The 15,186-nt window shown below is 42.5% G+C and overlaps 1 protein-coding gene across 24 annotated transcripts in view; it reads left to right on the top strand.

Annotated features, from left to right (window-relative positions):
• LOC310681456 (uncharacterized protein) overlaps positions 1-15,186 on the top strand; it is a 370,382-nt gene that overhangs the window by 300,574 nt on the left and 54,622 nt on the right. For 2 of the 24 annotated variants that reach the window (XR_014513285.1, XM_083449238.1), the window contains one exon: positions 11,153-11,253. The exons of 19 other annotated variants lie outside the window; for them this stretch is intronic. Coding sequence is in view for 2 of the 5 variants with exons in the window: in XM_083449238.1 (XP_083305364.1) it covers positions 11,153-11,253 (101 nt within the window). In the remaining 3 variants the exon portion in view is untranslated. Of the gene's footprint in view, positions 1-943; positions 1,011-11,152; positions 11,254-12,931; positions 13,112-15,186 lie in introns of those variants that run through there. 3 more of the 24 variants (XR_014513306.1, XM_083449235.1, XR_014513305.1) reach the window with 3 other exon arrangements.

The following is a 15,186-nucleotide window of genomic DNA, read 5'->3' as shown; positions in this document are numbered from 1 at the left end:
ACATAGAATATTTATGAAGAAGAAATGCAAAGGATGTGCTTTAAAATATACTTGTCATAAGAACACTGTACACTAAAATAGTGAAGTTTAACTCTCTATTAAGAAATGGGAAAGAAAAAAATAACCTAAACCAGCAATGTGTTTAGATCTTCATTTGATAACCATTCAACATCTTCTTAGTCAAATTCTGAGGGTCAACTATAATCAACTATAAGATTAACACCTCAAGAGAAGGATGTGTCTCTTGATGTATTTTAAATAAAAATTAAGAGAAAATAATATAATTATTTGTATGTGATAGGTGAGGGTTGTATTCAGCTAGATCCTGTTTGGAGTCGACCCATCCAAATTAATGAACTTAAGTTTAGCATGTCTGTTAACTTCAACAGGTCTACTCTGTGTAGGACTAGTGTCAAATACTGTCCTAAATGAGCAGGAAGAAACTTGATGTAAGGAATCATTTATTCCTGGGACGTGTAGCCCTGTGCCTCTATCTCTCAGTTTGCATTCTTATGCAGGTTCTAGCTATAGCCGGGATACTGAAGTGTGTGAGCTCAGTGAAGCCAAATCCAATAATAAAACTGAAGAGTGAATATAAGATTTGGCTAAAAAGGAATTTCAGTGTGGGATGGCTGTGCCAGGATTCACCAGGGAATTTCGGGATATGGAATAGATGAATTATTTCTCATCACTTCTATGTGGTGAGAAGGTGACAGTCTCTTGTTCTGCAACCACACACTGAAGCCATAATTTGTGCCTTTGAGCTTTAGGCCTTCACAACTGTAATGATCTCTGCAGGAGATTCCCCTTGAAGTCCATTGCAAAACTGCAGCTGGTGCACAGCAGGGCAATCTATCTTTTGGTGTATAAGACTGTATGTGGGGTGTCACCAGGAGCACACAACAACAATGTCCCATAGTCTGGGTTTCTTCTTCCTTTCCAGGCTAAACAGAACTTGTGCAGAGTTAACAACTGAGCAAATATTATCAGCGGAATCAGTGAGGATGAAGGTGGGTGCTCACAACCATTTGCACATTCAAGTTAACAGTGCTTGATAGCTCCAGTGGGTTTGTATGGTTTTGCTTGGCAGATGAACACTTAGTGAAAAATCTTAGAATCAGTGGGTTGACTCAAACTAGTTTGTCACATGACTTAGGCCATTCACAAAATCCTTCCTCACACAGAAACCCACTAGAAAATAATATTGATCGTGAACAAAGGTGTGTGTTGAAATAATGACCTTAGACAATTTCACACCAGGACCCAAAAGCATAAAATGATGCCCCCTTTTTCTATACTGAAACACAGTTTTTATAATGACATACAGAGATGGAAAGTGAAGTATGGAATATGGTGCCTTCTCTGAATGTGCTGTCCAAAGTGACTGTATTGTGATGCTGGCCCAGCAGTTGTTTCACATGAGCTGAACACTCTTATCGAATGATGTTTTTCAGGCATGGTGGGTGAAGCACTACGCTGTGTACACACACTTACTAAACTTGCTAATTACCTTTGGGTTCAGAAGGACTAGGCCTGCCCTGCCATCATTTCAACTTTCAACTAGTCATTGCAGCTGAACCTGTAATGTCTATGCATCAAGATAAGATGGAATCACACACATATCTGTTACAAGTTGAAAGCTGCGCTGCCATTGGCCAACATTACTCAAGTCTTTGGATTCTATATGTGAAAGGTCTGGAACGGGGATGGTCAGCTTTTTTTTCTGAGGGCCACATTCCCTGAGGAATAATCTGTTGGAGGCAGCATACTGGTGGTGGCTAGAGTGAGAGCTGATAATGGGTGGAGAGACAAAGGTATCCTAAATCAACTAATCTTCAATATTCTGCTTCAATATTCCCTACAGAATATTCTCCATCCTATGCACTGGGTTTAAGAGATTACTCTCAAATAAGATTGCAGAGGCTTTTCTTTTGCACAACAGACCAATATAGCTCAGGAAAACAAGTGAAAGTAATGTCCTTGTGTGACACACACACCTGGCAGAAGCCTACTGATTTGCTTTCAGGCAGTTGGGGGAAAGTAAGCTACTCAACTAGAAAAAAGTAAATCATTCTTTAAAAATAAAATAAAATATTGCCCCTTTTAATTGAAAGAGGGAAAGAAGGGAAACCACTATAGAAAGCAGGGGGAAGTAAGGAGGAAATGAACAGGACAGAAGAAACTCTAATGGGACGGAAGAATTGGGCTGCTTTAGGAGGAGCCAGGATGAAATGAGGTCAGAGGACAGGGATATTAAACAAACAAGTTTAATATTATACCAGATGTGATGCAGTGTGTATGTATATGTATATATAGATGTATACAGGTATGTACAGTGTGTACTGTACATATATTTTTATACTGCCTTTCAGCTTTAAGAAGAGTCCAAGTAGTCAACTGAAAACAATTAAACACCAACACACTTAAAAAGACTCAATAAAACAGATAGACAAAACCATAATTAGTTAAAACTCAAAACACACACTAAAGACCAGGTAAAACTACAGTATCTAAACTGACCACTCAGAATCAGCAAGTCTAACTTTGCTTGGGAAGCAATTCCACAATTGGCAGGGGGGCTGCCACTGAAAAGGCCCCATCTCACAGTCTTCCTTACCTGATGGTCAGGTACATTTGGAGGGAAGCAGACCTTCAAATATTGTAGTCTTCAACTATTAAATGCTTCAGATATAATAAGGCATGGCTAGCACCATCACTATCTGTTTTTAGTGACAACAAGACAAAAACATTTTTATTCACCTTAGCTTGCTTTTGGAAGTTAATTTTGAGACTAAAGTGTGTGTGTGGCCTCTTCCTCTGTTCGTCTTTTTAGTGGTTTGGGTTGAGTTGGATCAGCCCTTTTACACATGTTATTGTTGAGCAGTTTAGCTTGGATTTTTGTTTTCTTGTTTTGTTTTACTTTTGTTTGTATACTTGTTTTTAGTGTTAGTCACTTTTTGTGTGTGTGTGTGTGGGGGGGAACAACTAATAAAGAACCACAAGTACACTAACTAGGACTAACACCTTGAATTGGGCCCAGAAATAAATCTGAAGTCAGTGCAAATTGAGCAAGAACAGTGTAGTATATGGCAAGAAAAGCAGATGCTAGAAAGAAATCAATGAGGTATTTGTGGGGTTTATACCCAACTTGCTGTGGAACTCACTGAAACTGTGCTGGAAAAGGCACAATAGTAGGCAAAAACATTTTGGAAGGGTGATTACTATTACTATTACTACTACTACTACTACTACTACTACTACTACTATTATTATTTGGCAACCCTAGTCATTCAGAATTCTGTTTCTGGATCCTGCCCTCAGGAAATGATTTGTGTTGCATGTTACATTGCGCTACAGCAAATAACACAACTGCCACTTTAATATTTGAACTTTTAAAATATATTTCATTGCCAGATGTGAAACTTTATTAAGATGTTGTACTCCTTTCTCCCCTCCCCGTCCCTTCCTGCATCCTTAATGTGCAGGAGCCATCTGTGTGCATATATCAGCCAGCAACACCTCTCATCCAGTTTCCAAATCTTCTTTCCCAGTACGTATGAAAGAGCTTTGGAAATCAAATGAATAAGCAATCGTTTCAATTAATGTCCAGAACTTCAGATAGTTTAATGAATATTTCCACCCGGACCTACGCAATGGGGATACACAGAACTCTATGAATCCGTAGTGATTTCGTAACTGCTTGCGCAGGTAGGTGAAACTCTGGACCTGTCAGCAAAAGCTAGTGGGCCAAGAGAGTTGATGTCTTGGGTTAAACACTAGAACAGGAGGTGGCATTGGAAGGTACAGCCACAGCCACACCGTACATGTCAAGCAGTGTCATACCACTTCCCCCCCTCTTCTCCCCTTGACTTCAGTGGAAGGGAAATTAATGACATCAGCTCCAGGGCTAAATCTGTGGGCATGTCTAGGTAACAAGATGTCTTTAGATCCAAGGGTGCCCTATCCTTTCCCTGGCATGGTTGCATAGCTGACACAACAAGCAAGCATCTAATCCCACATTTGGGCCTTTTCCAAGGCAACTGTGGCCCATCAACCTCAGGGTTGCCTACACTGACTGGCAGGAGCTTTCCCAGCTTTCAGATGTGGATCTCCCCTACCTGCAGATGATGGGCTTGAACCAGGGGCATTGTGTGCGCAAAGCATATGCTCTATTACTGAGCTCTTCCCCATACAGCTTGGGAAGGAAGGAGGTATGATGTTGGCGTGAGCCTAAAACCAGCCCTTGCCCTGCCAAACTGAATACAGTAATGTCCGATGCATGAACAGAGCTGAGGTGTCTTCCCATTTATGATCTCCCACGCATCACCTTTACACAATTGTTTATCATAGGACAGAAGATTAATAATCTGTGCCTTTATTTTGGATTCATCCCTGATTTGCTTACTTTGTCAGTAAGGCTGGTTTTCCACATAGCTTTCAGAATATAAAATAATTTGAACTGAATGAAGGTCAGGAACTGGTTTTACAGAACCCTACATGTAAGCAGTAGGAAATATACCTTGAGTTATACCGACCTTTTAACTCCGATTTTATCTAAAACAACTCCAGCTGTGTCATGTCTGCTTCTTCCATTCTAATTGCTCACCATAATCTCTGAGATCTGGGTCTTTCATAAAAAATGAATGTGGGGGGACTGGTTTGATTTATGTGTGTACGTGTGTGTGTTGGTAAATAAAGCAAGTAGCTGTTTCCTCCCCTCACCCCTCTCCACATAAAGGATCTTGACATTTTAAAAGTCTCTTTTCAAAACGATTGTCACAGAATGGACAGATAAAGAATAAATAAATACTTTGCTGCTGTACACAAAGGTCAGTGCGACAACTCAAGGGAAAAAACCCCAAGCGAAGGAAATACAGTGGTATGCTGAATATTATTATTATTATTATTATTATTATTATTATTATTATAAGAGGTTGAGAAATTATTCAGATTTTTCTTACCTTTTTGGTACTGAAGTGTGTCTCATATACCATGCTGCAAACCAAAGAGGTAAATTACTAAAGTACAAAGTTAAACCGAGAACTAGATCTTAATTCATTAACATTAAAAGTAGCCTGTTGGCCATTCCTGGGACACAAATCAAAGATTGAAGGCAGGTGTCGTATGTACAAGGGATTTAACCAAGTGCGAGAGCTTTTGCGTTCACTACAAGGGAAGCAGAGGCTTTGACCATTCAGCCAGCACAAAATGTCACTGCAGTGTTTCACTCTTGTGGCAATGTTTGCTGGACCCTGTTTGGCTGGGAACTCCTCTAGCCAAACCATTTCAGGCCCTGAAACTGTAGTCACTAAGGAAGAACGTCCATTTGGGCCAAATTAAGTGAGATCTTTGTACAGCATTTGAGAGGAGGAGTGTGCTCTAGAACAGATGGTCATGGAATTGTGCAGACGGGAAGCATCTGGAAATGTAATCTTAAGTGATGTCCAGAACCTGGTGTGAGGTGTAAGTGTTGCAGAACTGAGTGGGAACGGGCTTCCCACAAACATCTGGCTGGCCACTGTGAGAACAGGATGCTGGACTAGATGGGTCACTGGCCTGATCCAGCAGAACTTTTCTTGTCTTCTAAGCTGCTTGTCCCCTTGTCACAGCCTTGACTTGATAAGTGCTAAAAGTTAGTAATAGATCTTTCCTACCATGTTCTTAGCTCTGATCTCCTTTTCCTAAGGCAGTGTTCCAGTGACAAGGGTGGTGGTTTAATGGAAAACCTGTTAAAGACACTATTAAGCTCTTCATCCATTGAGTGCAGAGACTCCAAAGATTTCCATCACCTCTTTCTGCTGCAAGGTTGGAGAACCTGTGACTCCCATCAGCTACAGTCAGTATGGTCAAGGCCACCGGCAATGTTAGCCGAAGTTACAAAGAAGCCAGTGCTCCAACCTCCTTGCCCCTTGCTGATTTCAGCTAACCAGTCTTCTAACTGCATTATGTGAAAAACCCAAACTAAATAAGCAGGGGGAAAACAAGTGAAACTCCCCTATGGATGAAAAGGCAAAAACACCTGGTTTATTGAATAAAGTTCAGTAGAGCAATTATGGTAACTCTCTGGTGGCGCTGGAGGGATTACTTTCAGAGGTATGGGTGTTTTAAAAGCTAGATGGCCAGTCTAGGAATTCAGAATGAGGAAAAAGGAACAGGGTTTTGGAACTGTACACGCTCTGTAGCTCCAGGTGGCTAGATTGGGTAGAGGGATGCATACCCTCTACCCAATCTAGCCCAAATATCCTGATAACTGTTTAGTATTCTCCCTCCCCCAGCTATCATGGGATCAGTTGCTCAAGCTTCTTTCACCCCCTTTGTTATCTTGAATACAGGCTGCCAGCGCATGCCCAGAGAGACGTTAGTCCTGTGGTTGGCTTGGTACTGATCTTGGTGTGTTCTTCCAGACTGAGGTCACACTTATAGTAAACCGGCTGGATAAGTGCTGTTTCCTTCAGTTCTGAGGCAATTTGGCATCTTGGGCTTTGACATACGTCTACAGGCAACTTTGTTTTGAAGTGTTGGAATGCCAAGTCCTGTGATTAAGTTAGCATTGCCTGTTGCATCTTTCTAGTAGCAGAATGTTCTTTTCTAAGCTAAACGTTCATCCCAGGTGCAGGAGGAGCCCAGGAAGAACAGTTGCAAGTTAACAATGAACCACACCAGAAATGCCATCTGATGCAGGGGTAGCACAAGCATCTAGGTAAAGGCCGAAATCAATGTGTCTGTGTCCAGGCAGGGATGCACAAGTCAGAGAGCTGGTACCAACCCATTGTCCTGGAACTCTGTGCCTAGAACTAAAGGCTTTTGAGCCTCATCCTTCAGAGCACAGCTGCAGGCCATGAGGATTTGATCCACTCACAAGGAGTAGCATACTCATGAGCAGGCATCCCCAAACTTGGCCCTCCAGATGTTTTGGGACTACGATTCCCATCATCCCTGACCACTGGTCCTGTTAGCTAGGGATGATGGGAGTTATAGTCCCAAAACATTTGGAGGGCCGTGTTTGGACATGCCTGCTCATGAGCATCCATTTACTCCTGAGGAGCACTTGTTTCTCATATGGGCACTTTGTCATCTGGTAGCTGACTGAGCTTGCACCTTTAAGTGCCTGTGCTTCCTAGGACTTTTGGGTGCTGAGCTGCCACCTTCAGTTCTCTAAAAGTGCTACCTGTGTTTTGAGAAGGAGGTTGGGTTGCCATGCTCTCTGAGGCGCCCAGATTCCCCTGTTCTGGCTGTTGGTGCCTTGCCAAGGGCTGCTGTTCTGTGATGTTTACTTTGGTGAGGAATCAAAAGAGGATTCCTCTCAGTGTGGGCACAACAGTGAATCGTAATACATGATTAAGTGCATTAAGGACTGGCATGCTTTGAAAAGCAGAGGTACATTAAAGTAGAAATGTAGCAGCAGTTTATATGGAAAAAGAAAAAAGAAAAAGAAAAAAAATTTGTACTTAGAAGTTTGACTGGAGGCAATAAAGGTCTCTTATAAGACAAGAACATATATGAGTACATGCACACTAAAAACATACCTAACTTATTAAAGTGCATAACAACTGGCTTATTGTCCAGTGTGAAGTTGGAACCAGCTTGAAGTCAGAAGGAGAAGCCTAATCAATTTCTTCTGGTTTTTCAAGTGTTGACAGATATGAGAATGGCCTGTTCCTCCAAGTGCAGTAGCTGTGTGGTCCAGGTTTCCCTGATCCTTTTGTTAGCAAAGAATAATCACTGCAAAGTACGCATAGGGTGGCCCTTCAAAATGGTAATCGAGATTCCCTGAGTCCATAATTGCTGTCTAAGGCAAGCATGTCTCTGCACTCACACATAAGAAGACACGGAAATGATAGAAACCACAGTGTCCTTTTTAGCAAGAGCATAACCCAGAGCTAGCTACTCTTTTAAAGGTCAATGGCATTAAATAGGATTGCTGCTTAACAGTTTTGAGTTTAAAAATTCATTAAATAAGTGTCGACGTCTTCAGCCACTGCTCTAATGAATGTTTTTGCATCTCATCAAAGCAGGGTTTGTTCACCTTCACAATCTTCTTATACATTTCATATTTCCTCTGTATAGACCTTGGATGGGGAGGCCTGCAACGTTGAAAGCTGTGGAGGGAACGCAATAGTATTGTTATTATTATTGCCAGTAAAGTAGATACCTAATGGTAATCATGGACTAGTTTTACTGGGGGTAGATTGGTGCAGAGCAACCATTTTGTATATGTGTTGGTCTTTAAGGATTCATTTTAAGCATTTAGGATGTTCTTTTTTCCAAACAGCTCACTAAATCCCTAGGGATCATCCCTTCCACCATCTTGAAAATATATCAGGTCATTAGCTATGTTATTCATTCCAAATCCTTGTTAACCCACTTTAGCACAGTCCCACTCCAATCATACATATCAAAATGCATGTGTGCAATGTTTGTTTCAGAAACCTCATGGAAAACCTCACTTAGGATCCAACCTAAGTCCCTTCCAACCCCCTTTTCAGGGTTTGCACCAGCTTAATATCCACCAGGCTCAGCTCAGCCATCTGGCAGGATGGTGGAGATAGGTTGGCATGTCTCTGTCTGAGGATGGGGAGTCTTGGTAGTGTAGCCTGGTTGTGCTGGGAACCTTCTGGCTCAACCAGAGATCTGGTAGATCTTACCCTCACTCATCTCAGCAGATCTTGCTGTAGGATTGTTCCCTTAATAGTTTATCAACATGTAATACCACATGCTTTTTGGATAGCATTTCACACTGTGTGCCGTGAGGTAGGGTTTCCTAACAGACACCAGGCTTCCCCATATATCCTTGCCCTAAAAGCAGGGATAGGGAACTTGTAGCATCTCAGATATTACTGGACTGCAACTCCCACACTGGCTGGGGCTGATAGAGTTTGGAAAGCCCCAGTTCTTCTCCCCTAAAATATGCCTTTTATTGCTTTTCGCTTCAACACATCACTTCCACACAGTGATCAGCAGAAGTCATTTTATGAGCAATGACCTCCCCCAAGCACATGTTCAAAATATTTTGACTTTTGAAAACTATTGGGTGGCATCCAATTCACTCGTTCTCTTATCACAATGACTTTGGCTGCACATTGGGACTTTCCTTCCTTCTCCCTCCCCCTCCAACATCTGTTCTGGGTCTCCCCCCCCCCACTTGGGCAGCCTTCTGGAGTAGATTTGGGACATCCACAAGTTCTGTTCCACAAACAGAAATCCTAATAGAATGAGTGCATTGGATAATGCTCTGTGTTTTGCATTTGTGACATCTACAAAATGCGAATGTTACATCACCCTTTGGCAGAGGCATAGTGTGGTGGGACAGGGGGGCATGGCTCCAGGCACACATTTTTGAAGGGGTGCATGGCTCCAGGACAGGTACAGAGCCCTGGCAGCTGAGGCACGGTGGCAGGTGGCTTTGTCTAGCAAGCAGGTGGATGGAGGCAGCGGGTGATGAGCCCATTGGAGGCAGGCTCCGTTCACCCTCCACGTGGGCTCCATGTGCCCACCTGGCACACGCCTCCACCCCAGCTGCCCAGTACACCAAGGGGGCGCAACATTTGCCCCGCCCCAGGCTCCAACAACCCGTGCTATGCCACTGCCCTTCAGTGTAGAAATCAGTGGTTTACGTCGTCAGGCATGAGGTGGGAAATAAACTTTCTGACTGCTGGCTTTCTGTTTGGTTGATGTGAGGGTAGAATTCAAACAAGCAATCCTCACTGAGGCAGCCCTGCTGTGCAACAAAATTGTAGACTATGAGCACCTGCATGCTTGAATTGCCCAACCCCAAACAGAATTAGGCAGGCCGTCCTCTTACGTTGGATTATGGCCATGGAGTATAATTGGACTCTGTCTCCTCCTCAGGATTTCTCTCCGTCTTTTCCCCACCCCCGCTCTCCTAGCAAAGGAATTGCCTTCTGGAGGTCTAGTCAAAAGGGAGAGAGGATACACTGAGAGGCCCTGAATGATTGAACTTTTCTTACCACTCTTTTGAGCTATGAGACAGGCAGTGTGTTTAAAAATAGACCTACAGCCCTCCTTCCTGTGTAGCGCTTTTCACAGCAATTTGTTCTGAAGGATGAAGTCATGCTTGGAGCTTGCTGGTGACTAGATGGGCTGTTTCCAACAGAGTGTGCAAAAGTACAGACTGCAAGCTAAAAAGAGATGGCTGGGGGTTTGCAAGCCCCCATACCCAAAGGCTAGCCGAAAAGAGGGAAGGGATAGATAAATACTTAAAACGCTTTCAGAAATGAGAAACATGAAAGGAAGATTTATGGATTTCTACATTTGTGAAACCATCTGGAGAACTGGGGTTTGCACAGAGTTTGGTTTTTGTTGGTTCAGGATCTGGAGGTGTGTGTGTGTGTGTGTGTGTGTGTGTGTATATATATATATATATATATATATATATATATATATGCAGGTTTTGGTGTCCTCGGGTGTCTTCCCGTGTAAAAGTTGGGGTGTCTAGGCGACGTTTCGACGAGGTCTCACTCGTCATCTTCAGGCTGGTGCTTTCGGCTTCTTGTTACTGGAACAGAGCAGGATCTCAGTGTTTGAGTTCCTATAAATACTGTTGAGGAGGTGTGGTGTATAGCCTCCAATGTTCTGGGCAGAGAGGAGGTTCCCAGGCTAGTGTGCCTTTTCTTCTTTTGTTCCTTAATTACTTGAGGGATATCTTGAGTGATTTCTTGAGTGATTTCCTGAATCCCACTTAGGTGGGTCATTAGGTGTGGATTAGTTGCTAAAGCCTTCGTGTCTTGAACTCTTGAACTTTGTGAAGAGTTTTTCTGAGAAGATGGCTGTACTGCACTTGGTTGTGCTCTGGCTTGGCTTCGTGTATAGGGGCGAGCTGTGGTTTTGTGGCCTGTGCCAGCCAAATCTGTGTAGGGATTGCCGGGGGGTGCAGCATCCGGAGGTGCCACCCTGGTTTGGCTACTGGATGGTGTATATATATATATATATATGGATTTTGCAAATGCATCGATCTTTCTGTGCTGCTTACTCTGTGCAGCCCAATCCCTTCAGGATTTGTTAGTTACTCTAAGGGGTCCAGCTCTGAGAAAATACCCCTAAAACAATATCTATTCTCTTGTTAACTCATAGAAGCACAATGTCATTCTTGTTGTGTTTGGACAGTTGGTGACCTTTGACTCCCCCATTCCAGAAAATTGCTTTCGGCTGAGAGAGAGGTTGCAAAGAGCTTTCAAGGCCTGGACTTTGGTTCATGGTCTCGAGCCAGGCAAACCATCCCTTTTCACCCGCCAGGTCTGTATACTTTCAAATCTATATATATATCGCTCTGGCGAACGAGACAGATCAAAAGGCCCCCCTATTAAACAGGTTTCAAAAATGCACATCCGCATTGTGGGAAGGGAGGACTGTATGGAAATCAATAATATCACATTCAAGCAGCCTCTGCGACTTTGACTTCAAAGTGACTCCCGACGTGTGTTCTCAATTTCAAAAGAAAATGGGGGCTAGAAAAGAGAGAAATGGGCGCAAATGCCTCTCTTCCCTCAGTTCTGTTTGTAAGCCAGCTGGGTTCTAGGATGTCCCTTTACTGTTTTGTGAGGGAGACCCTGCTGGGCCGCATCTTGGGGGCAGGTTTGTTAATTGCCTGCACCTGTGACTATCACCAAAGACAAGGTTGCCAGGAGTCGCAAACAGCCCACCAGCTCTTCCTGCTTTTGGAATGCAAATGATTCTGACTTTTATGAGGGAAGAGGCAAAGAACAAGTGCAGAAAGGGCAGCCAGCCTCCAGAGGTGTCTTTCGCTGTTTTGCTTCTTGTTTGCGTTGGAGCCTTATAGCAAGATCCTAATTTTAATGAGATCCTCATTTTTATTTCTTTGGCCCTGGATCTGACAAGTCATACTCTTCAGTAGCTCCATTGAAATAAATTGATTTAACGTCATGCCAAACTTTTAAGTCCATTCTTTTCAACGGGTCTACTCTTAAGTTTTTGTTTTATTTTATTTATTAGTTGATTTTTCAGATGGAAAAGAAGCTCAAAAATGAACATTAAAAGCAATAGTAGAACAACCTAAAACACACAAATGCTATATACTTATTTATTTAAAGAAGGGGCCCTGGTTGTTGTTTGTGCTATCAATTAAGATGGCTGGCTGTTGTTAGAAGCTTTAGGTCTCAACTGTGTTTTCTGTTTTAAAAAACAGTTAAGTTCCGTTAGTAAGTAGCAGCGTTCATATTGGAAGCCTGAAGATATATGTATCTAACTCTCTATTGGAGCAACTTCCAGACATTTCCCTCTTTACCAGGCTGGAGAGCTTGTGGAAAGAAGCTGTAAGTGAAAGGTTGTCAATAGCAGGACACGATGGGACATTTCAGAACTGCACACTCATAGGGTTTCTCACACGTTTCTTTCAGTGAGTGTGCAATCTGTGTATCCAAATAGTTAAGCTGTACACTTATACATGTAAGATTCAACAAGTGTATCATTGGTGTACTCGTATACACAATAGGTGAACTTTGCAAATCAATACATATGCACTCCTTGTACATATGTAGAGACAGCTTTTATTTCTGTTCGTTGTAATGTATGGACAAGCGGTATGTGTCCCTTTGGCTTCGGCATCCTCATTCCATACCTTGCTTTACCTGGGAATGGGACAGGACTCCATTTAAAGGAATACAAATCTGCCACCACAACATGATTTTGGCCCAAGACCTCCTTTGTTACAACAAATGGCTGTACTGTGTGCCTACAGACCTGGATCCTCAGGTCTTTTTTCAGATGGTGTGATGTACCCTCAGGGGCTATCCATCTACCATTGAACCACACAGATAACATCGCTGCAGAAACCACTTCTGCTTTGAGGGAATTGTTTATCAGCAACCACACAGATAACCTGAGTTTCCTCGATGGCCCTTGTGGTCTCTTCCAACTCTATGATTCTATAAAGTAAAACCTTCTTTCGATTCAGTCTCCTCCAGGTGGCAAGACTAATGAAAGCCAGCCCCTGAAGCAGTTCTCCCCCAGCTGCTGGAGCTATCAAGTGATCAGTGTCATCCACAGGCAGAGGCCCCTCTGGCTTTCAAGATGGGGTTTGCATGACGAGTGCAAAGGATACCTGCCCCATGTGGGTAATTTATAAAGCTGAAATGAAAGAAAACCTGAGGCTTATTTGTGATTTATTTTACTTGTGAAATAGATGGTCACAGAAGTCTAAAGAAAGACCCAAGGCTAAAGCTATGTTGCAAAACACAGCTAAGGATCATATTGCTACATATAACACACTGGAGTGGTGTACGGATAATTTATTTCCCCCCAAATCTTTATCATTATTATCATTATCATTATTTAATGGAAACTATAGACGGCTACATACTCAAGTTCCTTATCATAGTTGGTAGGGTATGTGATTAATGCACTGTTAGAATTAAAATATTGTAAACGGTGTATCCAGTTAATGCATATTAAGTAGGGGTGGGGGTAAGGCTGCAAAAAAACCCATAAGGCATAATGTAGCCTAGAACACAATGGCCGGAGTTAAGCATCTTTAAATCCTATTGCTTTTCATGAGAGAGAGAGAGAGAGAGAGAGAGAGAGAGAGAGAGAGAGAGGCGCATGCTTATCTTTCCTGTTGGAGTCAACCAAAGCGCTTGACTTTGGTTGGATCATGTCCAATGTAAGTGGTTTCCCCAGTGATCAAATTGTTCTTAGAAACTGGAAAACAAGATGATCTGTTAGTAAATTCTGCTTTGATTCTCACAAAGCATCTCAGCTTGGATTGTGCACAGGGCCATACATTCCTGGTAATATATTTGAGAGTAACTGCATCTGGTGGGAAGGAGAGGGAAAGTTTGTTACTCAGGATTGTTCAAGTTCACAGCATTAAAATCATGGCTATTGTTGTTATTAAAAATGTTCTGATAAAGTTTTCCATGGGATTGTTTCCTGTGAATGTGAGAAGTAGAGGGCAGTGAAGGCACAATCTGGTATCAAAAAATGAGTTATTGATTCATTTAAATTGTTCGGCACCATTTCATTAAAAAAAAATTTTTTTTTTCAAGGACAGTGTAAACTTGGGATGAGGAACTTCTAGCCAAATGCAGACCTCTCTGTTTGCCCTTGGGCCCTGCTTTCCACCTTCCTTGACTGGAGTGTGTTTTTGCTTGACTGGAATGTGTCCTTGGACTCTAAGAATGCCTCTTGCAGGCTTGGATGGATGGAGGACAGGGGAGAAAGTGTGCTTAGAAACTAGTCTACTGTGCAAAGGTAAAATGCACATTTGTTGCTCTGCCCTCTTGATTGTTCAGATGCAGCACTTCAGCAGAGAAAGCTAATGTAATGAGGTTAAATCTTATTCTCAGTTTTAATAGGATATATACCCACTGAAATCAATGATAAGTCAGTTATTACTTAATTGAGCACCTTGGAGGAAAGGTGGGATACAAATGTAATAGTTGAATTTAAGAATTTTTCTCAGTGGGTCTAAACTGAGTAAGTTGGATACCATACTTATACTTTATTAACTTTCAGTATTCATGATTTATTTATTTTTTAAGATTTTGGAATTGCCTAATGGATGTACAGTGGTACCTCAGATGAAGAACTTAATTCGTTCCGGAGGTCCCTTCTTAACCTGAAACTGTTCTTAACCTGAAGCACCACTTTAGCTAATGGGGCCCCCCACTGCCACCGCGCGATTTCTGTTCTCATCCTGAAGCAAAGTTCTTAACCCAAGGTACTATTTCTGGGTTAGCAGAGTCTGCAACCTGAAGTGTCTGTAACCTGAAGCGTCTGTAACCCGAGGTACCACTGTATAAATATCATTGGAACTGGTGGGAGATAAGCATTGGAAGCATACTGCTTCTCTTGTTTTCCCCTTCTCTGATGTTGCCCCTCTTCTGTCTGCTCCTCCCCCCTCCACAATAATGGCAGTACATGCCCATAAACAGGTTAGATATTTGTTCAAACATGCATCAGAGTGAAGGGGAAGGAAAATAATGTTAATTTACCCTCCCCCCCAAAAAAACCCAAGAGGTGAACTTCAATTCATTAATGCAAATGGATTTCAAGAAATGTACAGTTGACGCTCGGGTTGCGAACATGACCCATGCAGGATGCACATTCGCAACCCACAGTGTTCGCAACCCGTTCCGGTACTGCTGGGTTTCAGCGGTCTGTAACCTGAAAAAAACGCAACCTGAAGCAGCTGTGACCCGAGGTATGACT

The sequence above is a fragment of the Podarcis tiliguerta genome (genome assembly GCF_965153285.1).
Source record: "Podarcis tiliguerta genome assembly, chromosome: 7".
Taxonomy (NCBI): domain Eukaryota; kingdom Metazoa; phylum Chordata; class Lepidosauria; order Squamata; family Lacertidae; genus Podarcis; species Podarcis tiliguerta.
Note: the sequence above shows the minus strand (reverse complement) of the source record. Positions and strands in the feature narration are given on the sequence as shown.